This window comes from Hypanus sabinus, chromosome 5 (assembly GCF_030144855.1).
Source record: "Hypanus sabinus isolate sHypSab1 chromosome 5, sHypSab1.hap1, whole genome shotgun sequence".
Taxonomy (NCBI): Eukaryota; Metazoa; Chordata; class Chondrichthyes; order Myliobatiformes; family Dasyatidae; genus Hypanus; species Hypanus sabinus.
The window spans coordinates 43,826,265-43,850,895 of record NC_082710.1 but is presented as its reverse complement, the minus strand read 5'-3'; the positions used below and the strand labels follow the sequence as shown (position 1 = coordinate 43,850,895).

Here is a 24,631-nt window from a genome sequence, read left to right as displayed (position 1 = left end):
TTTACTATCAAACTGAATGAGGTATTTCATCAGTTCAGTGAAAATGCATTGTGATAAAACACTCTTGCTCTGTGACTGTAATGTTTTTAAGTGAACTTCTGATGGAATCTTGTGCTCTTTTCCCACAATATAAATGCTGTCCACATCTGTTAAGGGGCTTTCTTCCACCTCCTTTCATGTTGAGAACACAAGATTTGGCACTGCGCCCAGTGTAGTTAATTATTCTGTTGAGCAGATTTAGAGTCACAGGGATTGTACTCCCTACATCAGTGCAAGTGCATCAATCCATCATATTTTTAAAGGATAGTTGCCTTTCGCAATTTCAAGATGGTCCATGATGATTTAATTTTACTTGTTAGAATTTATTATTAAAATACCTATTATCTACCAGCTTTTATTTTACAATTATGTTTATCTTGCTTTCAATATTCAGGAGGAGCTGAAATTTGTGTACAATCAACTAAAAGTTCTCAGGAACAAAAGAGACTTGAATCCTGAAGATGTGCAAACTGCAATAGTTACCAACAATGTCTCCATAAAAGAAAGTCATCTGAAAGATCTAATCAATCAGCTTCTTGTGAGCTTCCTGTTGTTTACAAACGGTGGAATGGGAATAGCAAGAGATTCTGTGCAACTTGTGAGTACTGAAGGGAAAGGGGGTGGATGAAGGAGTGAGGGGGTGGGAGGAAAAATAATGAAATAAGACATCATGTGTAATTATGTGCTCTCACTGTTGAAGTTCACCCTAGGTGGAGACTGCTTGGATGGAATTTCTCACCTGTTGGTTAGTACGGCGCACAGATTACAGAACACAAAATGCGGCAGTTTGGAAGATAGAATGGCGCACATCAACATTGAACTCCTACAAACTCAGCTTCTGCAAGCCAAAGAATCATGAAAGTGCAATTATAGTCCAATGATTACTTCTTTTTTTTTTGTAGATGTTTGAACATTTGTACTAATACACCAGGTTGTAAGAAATTATGGAAGATATTTTCTGCAAATATAAAAATAAAGCACACAAGCTTTAAGTAATCCGGAGCAACATACACAAAATGCTGGAGGAACAGCATGTCAGACCATCTATGGAGGAGAATAGTCGATGTTTCAGGCTGAGACCCTTCATTAGGACTTGAAGGGAAAGGGGCAGATGCTGCCTAAGTTGCTGGGTTCCTCCAGTAATTTATGTGTTGCTCAAGATTCTTAGCATCTGCAGAGTCTCTTCTGTTTATAACAATCTTGATTCTGAAATCAACAACAATATTGACTTAAAACAAATTGTAACCCAATGTCAGATGCTGACAAAAAAGGTTAAAAAAACATGATTAGACCTCTGTGCTGCTTTGATAGGAGTTACCTGCTTTCATTTTCCTGTGTGATACAGCCTTACTTAAATAAAGAAATTTATGTTGCCTATTTACACTTTTATCTTGTACTCTGGATGGTGACAAGAGGCTGTACACTAACATTTTCCATTCTGTTATTTTTCAAGTTCAAAGTAAATTTATTATCAAAGTACATTACTATTTACAACAATGAGATTCATTTTCTTGCAGGCACTCACAATAAATACAAAGAAGCAATAGAATCAATAAAAGACTACATCTAACATGATGGACAAACACCAATGTGCAAAAGACAACAAACTGTGCAAATACAAAGAAAAAAATAAATGAATAACTAATAAATATCAAGAACATGAGATGAAGTCCTTGAAAGTGAGACCATAGGTTGTGGGAAAAATTCAGTGTTGGATTGAGTGAAATTATCCCCTCTGGCTCAAGAGGATGATGGCTGAGGGATAATACCTGTTCCTGAAACTGGTGGTGTAGGTCCTGAGACTCCTGTACCTTCTTCCTGATGGTAGCAATGAGAAGAGAGCATGACCTGGATAATGAGGGTCCTTGACGATGGATGATGCTTTCGTGCAACAGCACTTCTTGTAGATTTGCTCAGTGGTGGGGACGGCTTTATCAATGATGGACTTGACAGTATCCACTACTTTCTGCAGGCTTTTCCGTTCAAGGGCATTGGTGTTTCCATACCCATTTTGCCAGAAGAGTACTTTTTAAATGGTTGGAAATGAACAATTTCCTGAACTGTGAGTAGAACACTAAATTTTGATAAAAGTGTACATTTTTACACCGACAAACTACCAATCACTGTAGAGTGCCAAAACTACTAAAGGTAACCCCCAAATTAGAACAGTCTGTGTCGCAATTTTCTTTAATGCAAACCCCCACTGAATACCATGTAATGGCAATAAGACTTGGATGGGATGTTCATGCATCTATTGGATTAGCAATCACAGCTAAAGCACTCTTTATTTGTGGTGCACTTTCTCTGACTTACCTGCAACAGCCCAAGCAATTGCTATAGTGATGTCATATCCAAATCTTACTGCCCCACAATATTAACTAAAAATAAAATCAAATTTGTCGTTGCTTTTGCATTTCCTGTTTACTTTTTTTTCCCCCCAATAAATTCCATTAGTCAGCTTTTATTCTGCTTCTCAGGTTCTTTTTGGTAGTGATTTGTGAATTCCATTAGGTTGAATTTCCATTAACCAAATGGTTGTAAAGATAGATCACCTGTATTCTTACAAAAACTCAGAAAAAGAAAACTAAATACATTGGAAGCTTCTATTTATCCCAGTATTACCTAAATGTAAAGATGAATATTAGAAGGCTATTTAAACAGGTAACTATTTAAAAATGTCAGACTTTCCAATTAATATTTTATATTCATTCGCACAGAAGACATCATACCAGACCTTTCATGAAACAAACAATGAGTTAAAGAAATCAGTAAAAAAAAAATTAGTGGCAATAAAGATGGAGAAATTCCAAGACCTGAATACAAACCTGAGGTAGAAACAATACAAATAAGCAAGAGATTGCAGGCACTACAGGAAAGAGTAGTACAGCACATCACAATGAAATTCAATGCAGTCCATCAACTGTTTGAAGAGCACTCTCTCAAGCCTGCTCCTTCTAATTTTTCCAAAAACGTGATCTCATTCGGGAGCTTAGATTTGTAAAGTGTACATTTCAAGTCAAATAAGGTGATAGTTTTCTGCAAGAATGAAACATTGTAGATAGGAGACTGCCTATCGACATGATTGATGTGCATTTTCTAAAACCCCTGTTGAAAGTTCCACAAAAGAGCTTAGATACAATTAAAGCTCATTAAAACAATTTATTGACCTGCTTTGAGGTCTGGTCAGCAGTAGGGAGCATGGATTAGAGATTATGTTAAGTTCAGCAATGCCATTCAGGGGAGAAATTTTTAAAAACTTCACCACACAATGGCTGGTAGAGATGCAAAGTTATATCTCAAAAGCAGATTCTGGTTTAAATCAATACAGTTTTAACATAATTATGAAAATAGGATGGTTGGAATTGGATTACAGGTGATGTCATTGGTTGGAACAACAAAATGATTTCCATTTCCTCGGAGAAAAGAAGTTATACAAAATTTTCATTGTTTTCCTGAAAATATATTGCAGGAATGAAACTTCTATCAAATGGTCTATCCACTTCACCCTGAAGTATAAATATGCTGATTAATCACCAATGGTGTAACTATTTCATAGTAAGCAACATATTGAAATGCACTAAAATGTAATCATCTACACTCTGAATTTTATCACTATTATTATAACCAAATTCAGGAACTTGCTACCTAAAAACATTGTGGAATTCCCCATCGCTAGAACAGCAACTAAGGATGGGCAACAAATACTGGCACTGACAATACCCTTTTTAAAAAGTTTTTAATCTTTAAGAAGTCCCTAATGAATTCAGAGGAAGGCTTATTACACTAAGGGGTTCAAAACAAGGACAATATTAAATGATGGTTTAGTTTGGGGATCCAGTATGAATCTCTATTAGACCAAGGAGGCTATAATTGCTTCTTTCCACTGATTTTTCTTTAACGTTCACAATCCCTCCACAATGTGCCTGACATTGGGCCTGACTCCTGTTCCTGCTGAACTGAGCCAGTGTGTGATATTGTAACTGATATCAGTTCAGTAGGCACAAGAGATCAGGTCCACTTCTTGGAAGGGATTGAACAGATAGAGGACGTTGAAGAATATCTAAAATGGAAGTATTAATACAATATCATAGGTACTGGAACAATACAGTGCAGACAATATATAGATTTAATTTTCCTTTAAGATTCTTTGAATCCTTCTGGACCTGCTTTCAGCCAGTTAGCAGTCCTTTACAGCTTCATTAGTTTTGGTCAAATGCAGGCAGAGTTACAGGTTACATTTTGCCATACTCACAAGAAGCCATCCCAAAACATAATCTGGACCTTTCAGATGGAGTAAATTCAACCACAAATTTATCATTTGAAATCATGGATAACAGGAGATGAGTTCTTGATTTCATAGTCCATCAGGAAGGAAGGTAGCTGTACGGTGGAGTATTTACTTTGGATAAACATTAGCAGACCAGTCTTCCTAAGACCATAATAAAGATAGAAGCAGAATTAGGCCATTCAGCCCATTGAGTCTGCTCTGCTATTTAATCATGACTGATCCAGTTTCCCCTCTCAACCTTATTCACCCAGTGACCTGGCCTCCACAGCCACCTGTGGTAATGAATTTCATAGATTTGCTACCCTCTGGCAAAAAAATCCCTGCTCTGGTCCAATTGACTTATCCATCTTCAGATCTTTCAGCTTCCCAAGCTCCTTCTCCTTAGTAATAGCAAATACACTCACTTGGGCTCCCCGAACTTTCGGCACACTGCTGGTGTCTTCCACACTGATGACACATGCTAAGTATTTATTTTGTTTATCCACCATTCCACGTTCCCCATCGCTGCCTTTTCAGTGTCATTTTCCAGCCCTCTGATATCTACTCTTTCCTCTCTATATATCTGAAAAAAAGTTTGATATCCTCTTTGATATTATTGGTTAGCATACCTTCATAATTCATCTTTTCCCTGCTTATGGCTTTTTTTGGATGCCCTTTGCTTGGTCTTTAAAAGCTTCCCAATCTTTTAACTTCCCATTAATTATTGTTCTATTTTATGCCCTCTCTTTTGTTTTTATAGTGCTTTTGATTCCCCTTGTTAGCCACAGTTGCATTATCCTGCCTGTAGAATACTACTTCTCTTTAAGGCTGCATCTGTCCGGTGCCTTCCAAATTCCTTGCAGAAACTCATGCCATTACTGTTCTGACATCATCCCTGCTAAGGTCCCCTTCCATTTAACTTTGGCCTGCTCCTCTCTCATGCCTCTATGATTTCTTTTATTCCACTGTAATATTGATTAATTTGACTTTAGCTTCCCCCTTTCAAACTGCAGGGTGACATCTATCATGATCATTGGCTCCTAAAGGTTCCTTCACCTTAAGCTCTCTAATCAAATCCAGTTCAATACACGACACCCAATCAAGAATAGCCTTTCCCCCTAGTGACCACAACCACAAGCTACACTAAAAAGCTATCTTGTACATATTCTACAAATTCTCACATTTGGGATCCCAGTATCCACCTTATTTTCCCAATCTACCTGCATACTGAAATCCCACAAGACTATCTTAACACTGCCATTTTGATATATGTTTTCAGTTTCCAGTTGTAATTTGTAGCCCACATCCTGGTCACCATATGATGGCCTGTATATAACTCCCATCTCGGTCTTTTTAACCCTTGCAGTTTCTGAACTCTATCCACAAGGATTCTGTATTTTCCAATTCTATGTCATATCTTTCTAAGGATTTGATTTTTTGTTTGCCAACACAGCCATGCCACCCCCTCTGCCAACCTGCCTGATCTCGATACAATGTGTATCCTTGGATGTTAAGCTTCCAGCTATAATCTTCTTTCAGCCACGACCCAGTAATGCACACATCATACCAATCTCAACTGCAGTACAACATCATCTACCTTATTCCATATACTGTATGCATTCAAATATAACACCTTCAGTCCTGTATTTGTCACCCTTTTTGATTTTGACCCCATGTTACACTCATCCTGCAATTTTGCCCTATCATCTATCTGGCTGTCCTTCCTAACAGTCTCACTGCATCCCTACATGTCTTTGGTACCAATACATACCAAAACTTCTGGTTGCTCCCCCTCTCCCTCTAGAATGTTGTGGACCTGATCCAAGATGCCCCTGATCCTGGCAACTGGGAGGCAAAATGTCACCTGGGTGTCTCTTTCATATTCACAGAATCTCCTGTCTACCCCTCCAACTATGAAATCCCCTATCATGACTGCAGTCCTCTTCTCTGCAGCACCCCGAGGTAGACTGTGCCCCTTAAAAGTATTAAAAGCAGTATATTTGTTATTGAAAGGAATAGCCACAGGGATACTTCGCTTTGGCTATCCATTTCCTTTCCCTCTGACAGTCACCCTTGTGCCTGCCTCCTGCATATCATATGAAAAGCTGAAAGTTTAAAAAAAAAACTGCTGTCTTAACATTTTCCTTGCAGGTTTAACTTTCAATGAATGCAAAAAAGTTTGTCAACCAGCAAAAGATGCAGCCTCAGCTTCAGTGTATGAAGGATCAATCCAAAAAATGGGATTAGAAGAGTTGAAAATATGAGAAACCGAAGTGTTGTACTGATTCCAGATGAAAAAGTCTCTGGTTCATTTTCAATGATACCGCTCATAAAGAACTGATGGGCAAGTGAACAGTCAAAGTTGTTTCCCCTTCTGCTGCTTTTGCTAAGAGATGGTTGATGGAGACCAAGGACATCAGAACAATTATTTTCAATAACTTATTTAATTACCTTGTTAATCAGGGAAGGTGGACATATATTGTATATATGGCTATTTATCCAAATCTTGCAGTGCAAATCTAATAAAGGTTCTCAACCCAAAACACGACTGTTTATTCATTTCCTTAGATGCTGCCCGACCTGCTGAGTTCCTTCAGCATTTTGTATGTGTTACTCTGGATTTACAGCATCTGCAGAATCCCATGGGTTTATTACTCTGTCATTAGTGGCTTGTTAAACACACTCCATCACATTACCATGAACAAATAGAGTCATAGACCACTACACCACAGGTCCTTCAGCCCACCTAATCAGTGCTAAATCCCATCAGCCTGCACCTGGACCATAAGCCCTCCATGCCCCTTGAAGTTGACCCTGCACTCACCACTTGTGCAGGCAGTTCATTCCACATTCACCCCCCTGAGTGAAAAAGTTATTCATGGTCCCTTCAAACATTTCATCTTCCATCCTTAATCCATGGCCTCTAGTTCTCATCTCACCCAACTTCATTGAAAAAGGCCATTCTATACCCCTCATAATTGTGTATCCCTCTATCAAATCTCCCCTCGATCTTCAATGTTCTTGGGAATAAAGTCCTAACCTACTCAACGTTTCCCTAAAACACAGGTTCTCAAGTCCTGGCAACATCCTTGTGAATTTTCTCTGCAATACTTCTATCTTATTTATAGCTTTCCAGCAGGTAGGTGAACACAACTGGACACAATACTCCAAATTAGGCCTCATTAATGTCTTATACAATTTCAAAATAACATTCTAACTCCTGTACTCAATAGATTTATGAAGACAATTATGCCAAAACTTTCCTTACAATCTACCTGTTATGTCACTTCCAAGGAATTATGGATCTGTGTTCCCAGATATCTCTGTTCTACCACTCCTCAGTACCCTACTGCTCAATGTGTAAGACCTACCCTAGATGATTTTCCCAAAGTGCACACATCACACTTGTCTGCATTAACTTCCAGCTGATCTAGATCCTGCTGCAAGCTTTGATAGTCATCTTCGCTGTCCACTACACCTCCAATCTTGGTGTTATTTGCAAATTTGTTGATCCAGTTTACCATATTATCATCCAGATCATCAGTGCAAGTAGCATACAACAATGTACCCAGCACTGATCACTGCGGCACACCACTCATCACAGACCACCAATCAGAGAGGCAACCATCTACAATCGCTCTGGCTTCTTCCGCAAAGACAATGCCCAATTTAATCTACTACTTCACCTAGAATATCAAGCAACTGAACCTCCTTGACCAACTCTGCAGGTTCTTTCTTTTAACTTAGACCCTAACACACTGAATTCACTGTAGTCCATGTAGACAACATCCACTGTCTTGCCTTCATCACCCTTCCTTAAAAAACTCTGTAAGATTGATTAGACAGAACCAACCACGCATGAAGCCACTTTGACCATCTCTAATCAATCTTTTTCTACCCATATACTCATACTCATACACAGTCGCTTAGAATTATCTTCCAATAACTTTCCCACTAATGATGTCAGGCTCACCAACCTATAATTTCCTGGCTTATTCAACATTACTATCCTCCAGCACCTCATCCATGGCTAAGAATGTTTTGATGCCAATATATATCTAGGATGCACTGGGACACATCAGTGATATAACCAGGGGTCATCAGGTATTTCAGTTCTTTCAACATCAGTTACTCTCACCCAGGTGACCCAGCCAGGGCTGATCAGGCCCTGGCTTGTGTCCCAGCAGCATTGGCCCATGTTTTAACTCTCTGCTAGGGCCCTGCAATTTCTGCACTAGCCTCCCACAGGGTCAGAGGGAACACAGTATCAGGCCCTTGGGATTTTTCAGAAATAATTTGCCTCGAAATAGCAAGCACCTCCTGCTCTGTAATCTGGATAGAATCCATGACCTCACTGCTGCTTTGCTTCATATCATTAGACTCTTGTGTCCAGCACAAGATTACATATAGAATCATAAATATCTATTTAAGACCACCCCACATCTCTTTTGAATTCTCTTTCACCTTGTCTGCTAGAGCAAACTCATAACTTCTTTTAGCCCTCCTGAATTTCATATCAAGTGTTCTCTTGTATTTTTACACTCAAGAACCTCACTTGTTCCTGCCTGCCCATGGCAGCTATGCACCTTCTTTTTCATAACCAGGGCCTCAGTATCTCTCAAATACCAAGGTTCCCTAAACCTGTGGTCTTTGCTTTTTTTCCCGACAGGAACATACAAACTCCATACTCCCAAAATTTCACTTTCGAAGACCTCCCACCTACCAAGTATACCTTTACTAGAAAAAAACCTGTCCCAATCCACACTTCACAAATCCTTTCAGATGCCATCAAAATTGCCCTTTCTCCAATTTAGAATCTCAACCCGAGAACCAGACCTATCTTTTTCCATGATTACCTTGAAAATAATAGTACTATGATAACTAGGTGCAAAGTGCTCCCCTACACAAACATCTGCAACTTGCCCTGTCTCATTCCCTGATAGAAGATCTAGAATCACACTCTCTCTAGCTAGGACTTCTATGTACTCATTAAAGAAACTTTCCTGAACATATTTGACGAACTTTTCCATCCAGCTTTTACGAGAGTATGCAACTCTAGTTTAAACTTCACTATGTAGCATTAACAAACCTTCCCGCTCGAATATCAGTCCTCCAGTTCAGGCAGAAGCCATCCCTCTGTACATGTCCTACCTTCCCTTGAAGAGAACCCAATGATCCAAAAACCTGATGCCCTCTCTCCTACATCAACTCATTAGCTACGTATTAAACTGTATAATCTTCCTATTTCTGGCCTCACTAGCGTGTGGCATGGGTAGCAATCCTGAGATTCCAACCCTGGAGGTCCTTTCTTTTAACTTAGCCCCTAACTCCCTGAATTCACTTTCCAGAACCTCATCATTCTTCCTACCCATGTCATTGGTACCAAGGTGGCCCATGACCTCTGGCTGCTCACACTCCCACTTAAAAATGCCTTGGACTCGAACAGAGATGTCCCTTGTCTCTAGAATCTGGGAGGCAACGTACTATCCAGGAATTTAATTCTTGGCCAAACCACCTCCTTTTAGGTTCTCATAACCAAGGAATCCACTATCACTACAGCTTGCCTTTTCTCCCCACTTCCCTTCTGAGCCACAGAGCCAGAGCAGTCGGGATTCAGTGCTGGAGACTGGACCGCTGTGGCCTTCCTCTGCTAGGTCATCCACCCAGCAGGATACCTGCCGCTGAGCAGAATGGCCACAGGGGTACTCTGCATTGGTTGCCTTTCCCTCTTCCCCCTACTGACAGCCACCCAGTTAGCCCTGCACCTTGGATGGAACTACCTCCCTCTATGTCCTGTCTATCAACCCCTTCAGCCCCCTGAATGATCCAGAGTTCATTCAGTTCCAGCTCCAACTCCTTAACACGGTGTGACGGAATCTGCAGCTGGATGCACTTTTTGTAGGTGCAGCCAACAGGGACACTGGAGGTCTCCCTACCTTTCTACATTTGGCAACAGGAGCATTCCAGTACCTTGTCTGGCATCTCCGCTGCTCTAAAGGTGCAAGAAATAAGGAAAGAATAAATAACAAAACAAATTTGCTCTTCTCGCCAAAGCCTTGATGAACCAAAGCTTCAACTCCCCACTCACACAATGGTTGCTCCACTTAAACATAACTCTTATTTTATTAGCCCATGCCAGTTGCCTAATTACGCACAACCCACTGTCTCCATGGGACTGTGGCATGCAAAATGAGCCAACTGTCGCTTCTATTTCTTTTAAATTTTCTCTTCCTCCAAGCAATCCCGTGTCTCCTTGATTGTGCTCAACTTTATTTTACTAAACCACTGCTAAAATTTCCATTTATCCATTGACTAACTCCACTTATGATGATCTTGATTAAATCTCATGCTTAAATCTCATGGAAAGAGCAACTCTTTCCAAATGCACTTCTACCACTGGCTGAGCTGACAACATCATCGCTATCCACAGATTTGCTTCTTCCCTCTTTGCAAGCAAGAGCACACAACACTAGGGGAAAAACCAGGGTTCCTTTCTATGCATTTTCAAACCTATAAATGTGAAAAGGAACTGGAAAATAGTGGAGCTTTAGTATCCTCCACTTTCAGAGGTGGGGAGACTGGGACTATGCAGCAGCCTTCTGCAGCAGTTGAACAGCATATATTGTACAACATTAAGATTGGCAATGTCAACAATGGTTGTAATTTAATTACTTTTATACAGATCAGTTGCTACAGTAACTTACAAAAGTCAGCAAGCATCTTTACTGCCCTCAAGAGCTATTTATGTATCAGCAATTACTGAAATAATTCCTTAGATGAGAACCATAATATTATTCTTGTCTACTGTGCACTTGTTCAGATATTCGTACTTCACTAAAGCCAAGTGACAGGTAATAAGGTTTTCATCTGTTGACATAGATTCCCTAAGTCAGAAAATATAAAGAGGATGGATGCAAAATCCGCTCCTATTAAAATGTGCAGTCCATCAGATGGAGACAGATATTGTATCCCGGAGACTAATAAAAGGAAAACCACTGAACAGTAGCAATGAGTAATGCTCTAGTTGGTTATCCAAGCTCCGTCAGATGGACGAGTCCACCGGAAGCAGGAGTGGGTTGATGTAACAGGTCACTGCATCAAGATGTATTGTATTTCCACAGGGAGTGCTGATCATATACTGTTGAGACATTGGCAACTTGATCAATGGAGCACACATGTACCAAAAGCCAATGTTAATGACTACATGATGACGAATCCCCAGGACTTTCTCTTATGGTGCCACGCTGATCAATGACAAACAGTGCTCAAGTGAGTGAGTGAGAGAGAGAGAAACAGCTGAATTAAGGCAAAAGGGGAAGTGGAAGTGATAACTTCCCTCATTCGAGGCTGTTCTGTTCCTACTCAGTTCCCAACACAGTGTCTGGTCTTCTAATGTTATCATTTTTCTCCTTTCATCCCTCTGTTTTTCTGAAAAATTCGCTTTACGCACAATGTTTTGTGGAGCCCAGCAGGACCTGATCATTCTGTTCCCCCTGGCTGGTGAGCACTGAAGGGCATCTCTCTATCTCTCCACGGAACTGAGGCACTTCCTTCACATCTCAAAAGCATGCTTGATCTCAACTGATGGTCTTAATGCATTCCAAAGCACTAAGACAGCTGTCTGGGAATACTGCACACTCTTAGCTGACCTCCTTTGTAATTGCCGGCTGCGGGTCTGCTACATAGCTGGTTCATCTGACAAGTGCCACATCTCTGTAGTTTCAGAATCTGTTGGAAGTCAACCCAGGTCAGTTTTTCTTTCACTGCTGCAGGCAAAATTCCTGAAACTGCTAGCTTTGGAAAATTAGTTGTCAATCACCTCTATTACCCACTTGTTGTTTGGAAGATTCTGGATATACTGTATTTCTGACAGTTAAAAAAAGAGAGAAGATTTGAAAATCAAATTTGAGGTTAAGCTGTGGTTCAGATAGGAGAAGAAAGAGAAAGAAAGGGTGAGGTGATAGAAAATAAATCAGCAACAACCAGGTAATAATACGCCAGTTTATATAACATCGATTATGGACATAATCTTAGAAATCAGATATCCTGCAATTTAAGTTAATGAATCAGGCTTTTCAATCACTAATGGTGACCTGAAGTGCTACGAGTTTACCTGAGCAGAGTTTGGCTTGCTAAGTCTGTCAGAATTAATTTAGATGTAGTCCTCCTTCCACTGACAAAACATGCCATCAGCAGCCACCAGAATTCCCACTCATTATTATTATTCAGTGGCTGTATGCATACTTGTGGGATGATTTAAAAGAATTATGCTAAGACACAACAGCACCATTACATCATGAAGGTGGGTGAGCACACTTTTCAGGAAGGGGTGATGGGGAGAGGGATGGTGTAGGATGGAAATGGAGGATGGGTTGAGAGAAAAAATTTGATACAATAAATGCTTTATTACTAAATCCACAATAGCCGTTATGCTTAAGAAATCGTGCCAGTCTGCTTGATATATCTGCAAATCTCAATGAAGTGTTCTACATTATTGCACTGAATTGGTCATTACTGTATTCCTTTTCCTCAGGTGCAGAACTTAGCCACTGTGAACAAAGCAAATCAGGTCACTGTTCACCAATCAGCTAAGCTCTGCATCTTGCCAGAAAGATCATGCTTGATGGATGAATTAATCCATGGGAGACATTTTGTTGAAGGTGTATTTCTTTCTTTGTTGCAAATAAGCACCCTTAAGCCTCGTCAGTTTTCGAACTCGTATGTTTGCTGTGGCTTCCACAACAGTCGCGAAGGCAGTGACAATGTGGTAATCCCTGGCAATGTGATTTTTTTTAAATCTCATGACACAAATCAGAATGCCAGGAACCCACTCAGCCACAACATGAAAGAGAAGTTGCAGGCTCTCCCTTCCTCCATCCACGCTTGATGCATTATGCAGCAACAACCGAAACAACTGGTACAAAATGCTCTGCTTTTTGGAAACTTTGCAATTTAAATCAAAACAATTCCTAATACATTATGTATGTTTACTGCATACCAACATGTATCAATGCATTATTGCTCAGAAATTAGTTTTAACCAACTTATCTAATTATCCATAAATCAGCAAATATTAACAGTTGTATAGGAAATGATATTCCAAAAATCAATTTAACCTACAAGATATCACTACTTGGTCACTTTCATCAAAACTAAATAGGAACAGGAAATGATACATAAGGAAATGAATCTGCAATTGTATTTAAATCATATACAAACAAAATACTTCATTAATAACATTCAACTGAAGACTGCACCATGGATAAAAATAACACACAAATAAGCAATTTGTTATAAAACTTACTGTTTAAACTAAAACAAATGAGAAAATAAACCTTATATTTAACAGTAAAATACAAGACAATTTTTTGAAGTACACAAGTTTTCAAAAAGAATTGCAACTCTCACATTTCCTGCTTTAAAGATCCAAAAATAATGTACTACTGTAACTTAAAAAACATCAACCGACTAATTTCTACTTTGTTTCTTTTTAAGTAGAATCAGCAGTGGACACTGACAGCTGACTACATCAGACAATGAAACAATTTAAGTAATGAACATGATGTCATACAAATTGGAGAATCAGCAATCCCTGAAAGAGTGGCATTTTGACATAATATTTCAGTTTGATTTTACTGCAATTCAAGAAACAGCTTTTCAAAGATTTTCATGATATAAAGTTTCATATTATTGTCTAAATTGCACCATTTAATAACAAAGAAAATGTAATTTAATGCAAAAGTATGACATAATTACAATTGCTTGGTCAAAAGAAATTAATCTATACTCACATTAAAAAACATATATTTAAAAATATTTTTATCAAGAGAATTTATTTTAAATAAATAAGCTGTCATTACAATGTGAGCTTCCTGCTCAGACTGATTTATTAAGAATCTCAATGTAATAACAGCACAAAGTTTTCAATTCAAATGAAATTATAATCTTGAGGAAAAACTTTTTTAAATTGTGCGAGGTAATCTGTGGCATTCAGTGCAAAGGACATCAAAATGAAGTTACAAAACATTGGATAGAAAGCAAACAACAAGAAAACTATCAAATGACAAGTTATAGACAATAGACAATAGGTGCAGAAGTAGACCATTCGGCCCCTTGAGTCTGCACCGCCATTCTGAGATCATGGCTGATCATTCACTATCAATACCCAGTCCCTGCCTTGTCCCCATATCCCTTGATTCCCCTATCCATCAGATATCTATCTAGCTCCTTCTTGAAAGCATCCAGAGAATTGGCCTCCACCGTCTTCCGAGGCAGTGCATTCCACACCTCCACAACTCTCTGAGAGAAGAAGTTCTTCCTCAACTCTGTTTTAAATAACTGACTTCTTATTCTCAATCCATGTCCTCTGGTACTGGACTCTCCCAACATCTGGTTAAGAGTTAAGAGTGCTTACACAAGTACAATGGGCACACAGAATGTTGGAGGAAATCAGCAGGTCAGGCAGCATCAATGGAGATGAATAGAGCCTACGTTTCAGGCTGAGACCCTTCATCTGGACTGAAAAGGAGAGAAGCCAATACGAGAAGGTGAGAGGAGGGGAGTGAGCACAAACTGAAGGTGATAGGTGAAGCTAGGTGGGCGGGAAGGTAGATCGGTGGGGAAGAGGTGAATGAAGAGAGAAGATGGAAGCTGATAGGTGTAAAAGGTAAAGTATGGAAGGAGAAGCCTGATGAGAGAGGGGAATGGACCATGGGAGAAAGAGGAGGAGGAGAGGTCCTAAAGGAAGGGTGACAAGTAGAAGAGAAGAGACAAGAGGGAAACCAGAATGAGGAATGGAAAGAGTGGAGAACAGGGGACAAATACCAGAAGTTGGAGAAATTGATGTTATTGCCTTCAGGTTGGAGTCTATCCAGATGGAGTCTCCTCCAACCTGAGAGTGGCCTCATTGTGGCAGTAGAGGAGACCGTGGATTGACATGCCAGAATGGCACTTTGGTTGCAGATTATCCAAACTACTGGATGTTGTTTGTATTAATGCCCCACACATTATTGAGTTCACTTTTACTTTGAGTTTGCACATTATTATAATAGAAACACAGAAAACATACAGCACAATACAAGCCCTTTGGCCCACAAAGCTCTGCCGAACATGCCTCTACCTTAGAACTACCTAGGCTTTACCCATAGCCTTTAATAAACTAACCTGGTGAGCTTGAATGAACTGTGACAACCATTGCTTCAGTGAAAAGTAGGAAACCAGGGAACTGAAGTCATGTTGAGTGGGCAAGGACTGTGGAAACTTGTGATGGCTGGTAAGGGCGAATGAGAGCAGAGGATGAATGGGAAGGGAGCACAGAAAACATCTGCTAAGCTAATACTGAATCGATGGATAGCACATTGAAGTTTTACTGTATATAGGTAGGTTAGTTTGACAGCAGTAATGGTACATATTTTGCTCAATCTTGCTATTCATTCCTAATCCCACAGATACCCGAAGGTCCCCAGAGCTCCAACTAAATGTGCAAAACTGGCTTAAGCCTGGGCTGATATTGCAGTTTTAGATATTAAGGACATCATGGTGTCAATAATTCTTAATAACATGTATAATTTGGCTGTTAATTATGGGTTCATCAATTCTAAGTAAATTAAAGCCATGAAAGATTAAAGGAAACAATTCACTCTCCCACAGCCTCAAGCTGAAGTAAAATAAGACCATTTTTGTTTCAAGTTAATGCTTCAACATGTTGCTCTTCAGTTTTTATATCAAAGCATTATAAATTCATAATAATTCAAAATGAAAATAAAAAGGTCATAAAACACAAGCTGCATTTATGTTCTAAATGTGTTACTTCAAAGAACAAATGGTATCATAAATCTAGAAAACAGATGCAATCTAGCACTGGATTGAAATGGACCACCTTTCCTTCAAAAGTACATCGTCCTGATTCCCATTCATTCTTAGGTGTCATAGAATAGTCAACCCTTAGAATCCTAAGGTTATAAATATTCCGCTAAAATTTCAGAAAGATAAATTGTGAGACTGCTGTGAGCATAGAAGTCTTGTTACTGCAATCAAAATGAGTGCCTTCCTTCCTTGGGGGACTCTCTGTATGTCCTGAATTTTAGTAGCATATTGCAATATTTATTTGCTGACCACCGCATTCCTTGTCTGACAATTCTTTTCTGCCCTCAAGAGAAAAGGCAAAAGTTAAACCGAATCTGAAAATCAGAAAATCAACGTGTGTTGCTCCAAAATCGTGCATTTGGTGAATATCACAAAAGATACATTTTAATTCCGATGTGTAATTATGGAATATACAAATTAAGCTGTTTATCAAATCAGATAGAATGGAAACACATATGCTGCTGTATGTTATGCATTTAATTTATATCCAGAGTAGATCATACTGTGATGTAAAATTTGTAAAATTCAATATTTTCAGTGCAGTGAACAAATTAAAACTCTTCAATATTCAGTATACAAGACTAGTAAACAAATAAGAATAATTAAGCATTGTGTCTTTACCATTGGGTTGGTCCTGGGTTACAAATCACTGTGACAATACTTAAATATTGCCCATACTGCAAAATGTATCACTAAAATCGATAAGGAACATTACATGAACATTTGGACATTTCATAATAATGAATAAAAATACTATGCAAGTTAATTTTAAATGTCTAAAAATACAACATATATTAGTCCAAAAACAGTGTCTTCAAATACAAGTAATAAGAAGGAAAATAATTGAAAATCTTCTCACATTGACAGTTGCAAAGACTTGCAATAGAAGTGGTTCTCACAATGGTGGCTGCCTTCTAAGTTTGCAGTGTGCTAAGTGTACCAGGCCAACACCATTTATCTGTTCTGCATGGACCTGCTTGAAAGCATTAAGAACAGGTATTATTAAATGGTTGAATTCACTTAACAGGAAATCAGTCTGACCTTTGAAGATCAAGAAGTGCGGGATCGCTCTTGGTACTGGCTTACTTATTACATCTGGATACTTGTTAAACAAGGGCTTCATATTAACTTGTCCAATAGGTACACTGAAGTTCATAACTAATGTTAACATTCTTCTCCAGTTCCTTGAATAAACAGATAAAAACTGCATATTTGAACATATTCTTTTAAAATAAGTGCTAAGGGCTCAGGTTTTACATACCAACACTTGTTTCAGCCTGCTATACCTGCCTAAATTAATAATTAGGGATCTGCAGGGCTGGATAACATGGTATGTTCTTACATGTCGCTTTCATCTCTGGAATTTGAATCTTGCCCAGACTCCTAAAATAAATATTTCTTGGAGCAATCTACAGGCTTCACCTACAAAGAATTAAATATTCTTAGTCTATTTAACTGAGCACATCGCACAAAATGTTCGTGACATATTGGCACAGAGATATTACAGGATACCAAGTTAATGCACATCACTGGGAAAACAATATTTTATTTCCAACCTATATAATGTGTTGGAAAATAAAGTGATGGCTTCAGGTACAGTTGGCTGTTAAAATGTTAATCTCTCCCTCTCAAGTGTGGAGTGCTCTTCTGCTTCAAAACATCCACCATTGACCCTGTACCGAAAAAGACCACATGTCTGAACGACTGGCGTCCTGTCTCACTCACCTCAACAATAAGCAAATGCTTTGAGAGGCTGGTCAAGGACTACATCTGCAGCATGCTACCACACAAACTGGACCCACTACAATTCGCCAACCGACACAACCAGTTGACAGAAGACGCAATAGCCACTGCTCTACGTACCGTCCTTACACATCTGGAGAAGAAGGATGCTTCTGTAAGAATGCTGTTCTTGGACTACAGTTCAGCATTCAACACCGTAATTTCATCCAGGCTCGACAAGAAGTTCAGAGACCTTAGCCTTCACCCTGCCTTGTGCAGCTGGATCCTAGACTTCCTATCAGATCACCGGCAGGTGCTAAGAGTGGGCTCCCTCACCTCTGCCCCTTAACATAGGTGCCCCTTGGGGCTGTGCCCTAAGCCCCCTCCTTTACTCTCTGTATACCCATGACTACGTTATATTGACTATCCTGTAGTACATACTATTTATTAAAATTACTATAAATTGCACATTTAGACAGAGATGTAACATAAAGATTTTCACTCCTTGTGTATATGAAGGATGAAGGATGTGAGTAATAAAGTCAATTCAATTCATTTAAAATGCTGTTACATTATCTCTTCCACATTAATATTTTGTAAGACTGACAGCTAGCCACTGTCATTAAATTTCAAGGATTCTTTTCATGATAATTAAATATACAGTGTAATTGCAAGGGATGTGTGGCGCATTAATCGAGCCATTAACATTATAGATGCAACTTAATAAAGATGAAAGCTAATTATTTAAAGGTAATGTCCTGACACAGACCAAAAACCAACCCTCTGCTCCTTTACTGTTTCCAATGTCATTAAGCTAAGTTTGGGTGGTTCTTGTGAAACTTATCACATGCTGACTGCCCTCTAATAAGGAGTAGATTTCATAGTTCACATTCTCAGTTCTCTCCCAACTACTTAGTAAAATTGCCTTTGTATTCCCTTTCATCTGTAGATTTCCTTCTTTCTGATTCAATGGTAAATGCTTTCAGCTTGCTACCAAGTGCTACTGTCAGCTTAGTTTAGTTGACACCAATTGCTTCTAAGTTAGAGAGATTGAAGTACAAAATCTATAATGGAGGAGGACTGTTCTGTTAAGATAGTGCTACTCTTTAAATGAATTGAAATGTCTGAATAAGGAGCCTTTCTGCCCAGGAGATTCAAGAATATTACTCGGTGCAGTCTTGCAATGCCAAGCACATACTAACTGATCATCATAGTTTGTAGGAGTTTTCTGCACCTTCCAAGTTCAGCTTAATAGAATGAAATGAGTTGAATGAAATTAATTTATTGTACACAGTATGCTCTAGGATGACCCGGGGCACCGTCTTCTATTGACTGCAACTGATTTTGAGAAAAGCATTTTCTAAAATTTTCCAATTAGGAAAATATGCATGTGAGTTTTAAATTATTGGATATGATATTGAAGATTTCCAAGTATCATGTTGTTATTTCAATATTGTAGTTAACTGTTAAATGCTTCTGATGTAAGCTCCAACCTATTCCGTTGTACCATCAGCACTATATTTAAACAGAGAAAGAATAAAGCTGCCTTTGGCTTTCCCATACGTCTATACACCAAATCTAGTAAAGCGGCCCCTAGGCCTGCCTAGAGAAACTCCATCACAAACATCTGGGCACTGGTGTCTTAATTTGGAGAAACCATCCCATAGTCCAGTCAAGTGATAGGCATCCTCACAGGATTACAGTTTACACATAGTTCTGTCTCTTCAACAAGACAAACCCACTAGAGGCGGCAATACTGTGGTAGACAGGGACACTGGGAGCCTAAACCTTCAACTTCAGGCCCCATGAGATCTCATGGCATCAGATCCAATATGTGCAAGAAACCTTCTCCTGTTGTCCCTCAGCTGATGAATCAGTAGATCTCTCTGGCAGCAACCTTTTTGTCGTTACATACTATCAACAGTAGCCTTCAACCATCTACCAAAGCGGCACAGAAATCATTCCATTGTCTCAAAGACCCAGCAAATCAGAGTTACATCTGACCACCATTCACTCTATTTGGAGTTTGCAATCTCCGTGTGACTGCACGCATTTCCTTCCACTTCAAAAAGTTGTGTTAGCTGTTCGGTGTACTGTCCCTGATGTGGACGGGGAACTGCAGACTGGGGGACAGTTAATGGACATTTGCGTTGAATAGGTTACAGGAAAATCAGTCAGCACAAACACAATGAGCCAAAGGGCTTTTAGTCATAAGGAAAAAGCTAAGAAAAATCCACAAGACCTCCCCTTCATTACACCGGACAATCCTTTCCTCCACCACATGCAGTGTGAACCATCTGGAAAATGCACAATATTCACCAAGGTGCACGGACCATCACATGCTACCAGCATAATGATAAGGAATACAGACACACTAAAACACCACACTCATTGTCCATTAATCACTGCTGGGCCTCAATCTGGTAACTTTGGGAGCACCTCCACCAAGTGGACTTCAGTAGATCAAAAAGGCTCCAACCCATTGCTTTCTCACGGGTAATTTGGTCTGAGTAATAAATGGTCCAGTCCATCATGGGTAAAGCCCTCCCATCTATATGAAGTGCTGTCACAGGAAAGCAGCTTCCATCAGAGGGACTCGCGCCACACAGGACATTCTCCCTTCTATCTGTTGCCATCAGGAAGGTGGTACAGGAGCCTCAGGACCCAAACCACCAGGTTCAGGAACAGTCAGTACCCCTCACCCATCAGGCTCTTGAATCAAAGGGGATAAATTTACTCAACTTCACTTGCCCCATCATTGAGATGTTCCCACAACCAATGGACTCACTTTCAAGGACTCTTCACCTCATGTTCTCAATATTCATTACATTTATTTATTATTATTGTCTCTTCTTTTTGTACTTGCAGAGTCTGCACTCTGGTTGAATTCCCTAGTTGAATGGTCTTTCATTGATTCAGTTATAGCTATTATTCTACAGATTTGTTCAGAATGCCCACAAGAAAATTAAACTTTATTTAGATACAGAACGATGAAACATAAAAGGAACATAGTTTAGGATAGTGGTGGTGGTTGTTGGAAACAGGTTCAAGGGGCTGTGAAAGGCAGCTTGGTTCCATATTCCATTCAGTAACATTTCCTGCTTCTCTTCCTGCCACGGTAACAGAGCAAATGCTTGCTATATTTATATTTGAATAAACTGTTTACATTTTAAACATAAGCATTTACTTTATTCAATTTGCTTTTATCTCATGCTTCTGAGAGGTTTGCTATTACAGAAAAGCAAACAATCGGAAGGACTTCCTTTGCACACGTTGGAACTGACGTCGTGATATCTCATCAGGACTACAGTTACAGGTGAGGACTCCCAGGGCTCCTATGCACCGCAGTATTGCCTCCCCAGTGGGTTGCACAGTTAGTGGGAAAGAACACACACAGTATTGTGATACAGGAATATGCCGTATTCTTGGAAAACAATGATTCTGTGAGGACACTTGTCTTTAGTCACCAGTTTATTACCTAATAAACCTGACAGGAATACAAGTATTCTACATATAATTTTCAGAAACATGTTAGAAGATCAAATAATCTGCAGCCTCTCTAATTTATGCTCTTTGCAAAAAATATATTCACCTTTTTTCCATACCAAACAAAAATCCATAGCACCATGAAGGGATCTCTTGAGACAAGTCCTGCTCAAGAAGAGAATTCACATGAGAGAATCCATCATCCTCACTAATGAAGTAGTAAGATATAACCAAATATTCAAATATAACCTTCTTAACCAAATATTTAAGTCATGGTGAATGATTATAAATCTCAATAAAACACTTAATTAAGGTTGTATTTGAAGACATATCAAGAGGACTCCTTAGTTGATAAGCAGGGTTACAAAAAGCAGGAATCCAAAAGCTAACTATTTGACTGAGTGCACTTTAGGAAATGCAATCCACTAGGACTGCAAGAAATAATCAAAGAAAATATCACTTCTTTCTCTGCTGAGCTCAGAATTAAGCTCCATCAAGAAAAGACTACTTAAGTAAACACAAAATAGAAAGTTATTCATTGTCTGTTTCATAATTCCTGGATGTCTGTGGCATTCAGAGAACAGCTGATTTTTTTTTAAATCTTCTTGGCATTAAAACTCTAGCACAATATATTTCAAAAAACCATTAGGAAATCTGTGAAGAATATTGCATTAGAATATTTTACACTATGAAGATAACAACTTTTTAAAAATGGATGGAAATCTGAAATAAATCTGAAATTATGGGTATAGCCAGTGAGCCACAGTATTTGTGAAGAAAACTAACTCTGCTCTGGCAGTTTTTTTGTTTATCTCCATCTCCCAGTCTATTATTATTCATACATATTCATTTGTTCTTATTATTCCCTTATTACTCGCAATTTACAGTAATGCTACTTATGCTGCTCTTGCTTGCATGTGCGAATATTTCAATCCTTTCTTCTTTTAAAAGAACTATCCATATTTATTTTAGCTCTGCAAAAAAAGTCCTCAATTCAAAACTGACAAATAATTTTAGTCACACACAAAATGCTGGAGGAACTCAGCAGGCCAGGCACCTATCACTTGTGCTTCTCTATCCCCTCTCCCACCTTTTAAATCTACTCATCTTTTCTTTCCCCAGTCCTGCGAGGGTCTCGGCCCGAAATGATAGCTGTACTTTTTTTCCATGGATGCAGCCTGGCCTGCTGAATTCCTCCAGCATTTTGTGTGTGTTGCTTGGATTTTCAGCATCTGCAGATTTTCTCTTGTTTGTTACTAAATTCAGTCAATTGACTTTTGCACCACAGACAAAACTTCACCACAATAGGGATTTAATCACAATGATATGGCAATGAAGTGGAAACTATGAAACTGGTCAAAATAGCAATGCCTACTTGCACCTTTACTAGTCACATTCTTCATATTTTGTTTCTTCTACGAATATCCTCACCTATCCCCCAAGTTCAGACCCCATCTTGGCAGCCTACCCTAAAATAGTGTATCTCTGGACTCTAGCAGTACTTCTCATATTTACATGACAAGACCTCCAATCTCCTCTTCAATGATTTCTCACGATGAACTGGGAAACCGATAACTTTTTGTTGCACTTATAATCAATCAATTGTATCTACACTACTGGCAAAAATTATAGAAACTAAACTACCTATTAACAAACTTACCAGTGAAAAACCCAAAGAAGAAATATTGGTGAAAAAGAATAGGATGGATGAGGGAGTAAAATGGGGGGTGGGGGGGGGGGTAAAAATAATTAAAAGAGAATACCAGAACAGATTACAGGACCCCATGTCCAGGATACAACGAATGTCTATCAAAGTTTCTTGATCAGCTAATTGAGAGAGTAGGATAGTATCTAAAATAAAAGTAGCATAAGAAATCCTCTACAAACATTTACTATTCTCTGCATGAATTCAGTGTTTTATAATTAAGAATCTTAACATGATTTCTCAGCTCATTACTTTATGCAAAGATACCAGCTTCAGCAGTCTTAACTCACACCTTGACAGCTGACTCATGCCTTTAAACCAGTACCTCTGCTTCAACTCTTTTAATAATTCCAAGGATTTTTAAATTACTTCCTGACCGGAAAAAACTTTTTATCTTATTGCATTTACTGCCAATTTCTAGCCATATCTCATTTTCACAAGGCCTATATCTGAACATTCTCCCTAATTTGGCATCTTTATCTCCAACAACCCACTGGTTCTTACAATCACCTGGACTAAATTATCCTTCCGCACTGCCCTCTGCAGAGATTCCATTCCATTCCCCCAATGTCTTTGTAGTATCTGCTCTAATCCAGTAATAAAAACAGAAATTCTGAATCAAGGAACATTATCCACTAACCTTTTGCATGTGAGACCCAAAAATACTGCACTCAGGCAAGTTCCTGAAGTCAGTTTCTCTGTTTCCACTCCTACTACCCCAACTCCCATTACTAAACAAGGCATTAATCAAATAATTTCTGCAATGTAAGGAGCTCAAGTTAAGGTAAACTGTTAGAATATGCCACTGTGGAATTACCTTGCTGGCTCTCACTTGGCTAGAATAGCATTTCTGTCACCACCTTCTTCAAGGATGGATCCATCTCTTCTTTAAGCATGGCGAAACACCTGTGCGCTAGCTGCTGCTGTCTGGCATCTTCATTAACCATCAACTCCCCATAGATGTAGACTCCCATCGCCTAGGAAAATGATACATCAGCTTTACAAAAGTATCAGCATTGCAGAAGCTATAATTTCCAAAGTTAGCTTTTAAAGCTCTTTTTAAAATAGTTGGTTTGTTTTTTGCTATTTCATTTAAACTTAGCCTCATTTAACTGCGCTGTGTAATCATTCAGTACCGTGCCGAACAGGTTCGAACACATGCACTGCAAGCTTGTTTTCCTTTTCATGTTCAATGTCATTAAAATTGTACCGGAAAACTTTCAAGCCTCTTCAATCTGACATGGAAAACAAACATACACTTTTATTCACAGTTAATTTATTGAAGAAATTCAGTCCTACACTTGAATTTTTGGAAATAACTTTTTATTTATTTTAAACATTGAAAGAAAACAAACATTAATGAAAATCAAGAGACCTTCGTTGCACTCAGATGTATGAAGCCAACACTTACAACAGAGCACTTTAGTGTACATAGTTTGATATCCATTAAACCCAAGTTATAACAAATGAGCTCATTCAGATTAAAACATATATGCTTAAATATTTAATTATCTATATCCAATCTGCCTCTGCAATATGTTGGAAAA

General features: G+C 38.9%; 2 protein-coding genes across 7 annotated transcripts in view; one reads left to right on the top strand and one right to left on the bottom strand.

The window, feature by feature from the left end:
* fancc (FA complementation group C) overlaps positions 1-10,531 on the top strand; it is a 181,558-nt gene extending 171,027 nt beyond the window's left edge. The window contains exons 14-15 of the mRNA XM_059969866.1: positions 434-637; positions 740-10,531. Of these exons, the coding sequence (XP_059825849.1) occupies positions 434-637; positions 740-898 (363 nt within the window). The 3' untranslated portion in view covers positions 899-10,531. The remainder of the gene's footprint in view (positions 1-433; positions 638-739) is intronic.
* A 6,102-nt stretch (positions 10,532-16,633) lies between these two features.
* The window catches only part of aopep (aminopeptidase O (putative)), a 213,228-nt gene continuing 205,230 nt past the window's right edge, over positions 16,634-24,631 (bottom strand). For 4 of the 6 annotated variants that reach the window (XM_059969857.1, XM_059969861.1, XM_059969862.1 and 1 more), the window contains 2 exons: positions 23,902-24,061; positions 16,634-17,147 (listed from right to left, as the gene is read on the bottom strand). In XM_059969857.1, the coding sequence (XP_059825840.1) occupies positions 23,921-24,061 (141 nt within the window). In that variant the 3' untranslated portion in view covers positions 16,634-17,147; positions 23,902-23,920. The other 2 variants (XM_059969858.1, XM_059969859.1) reach the window with 2 other exon arrangements.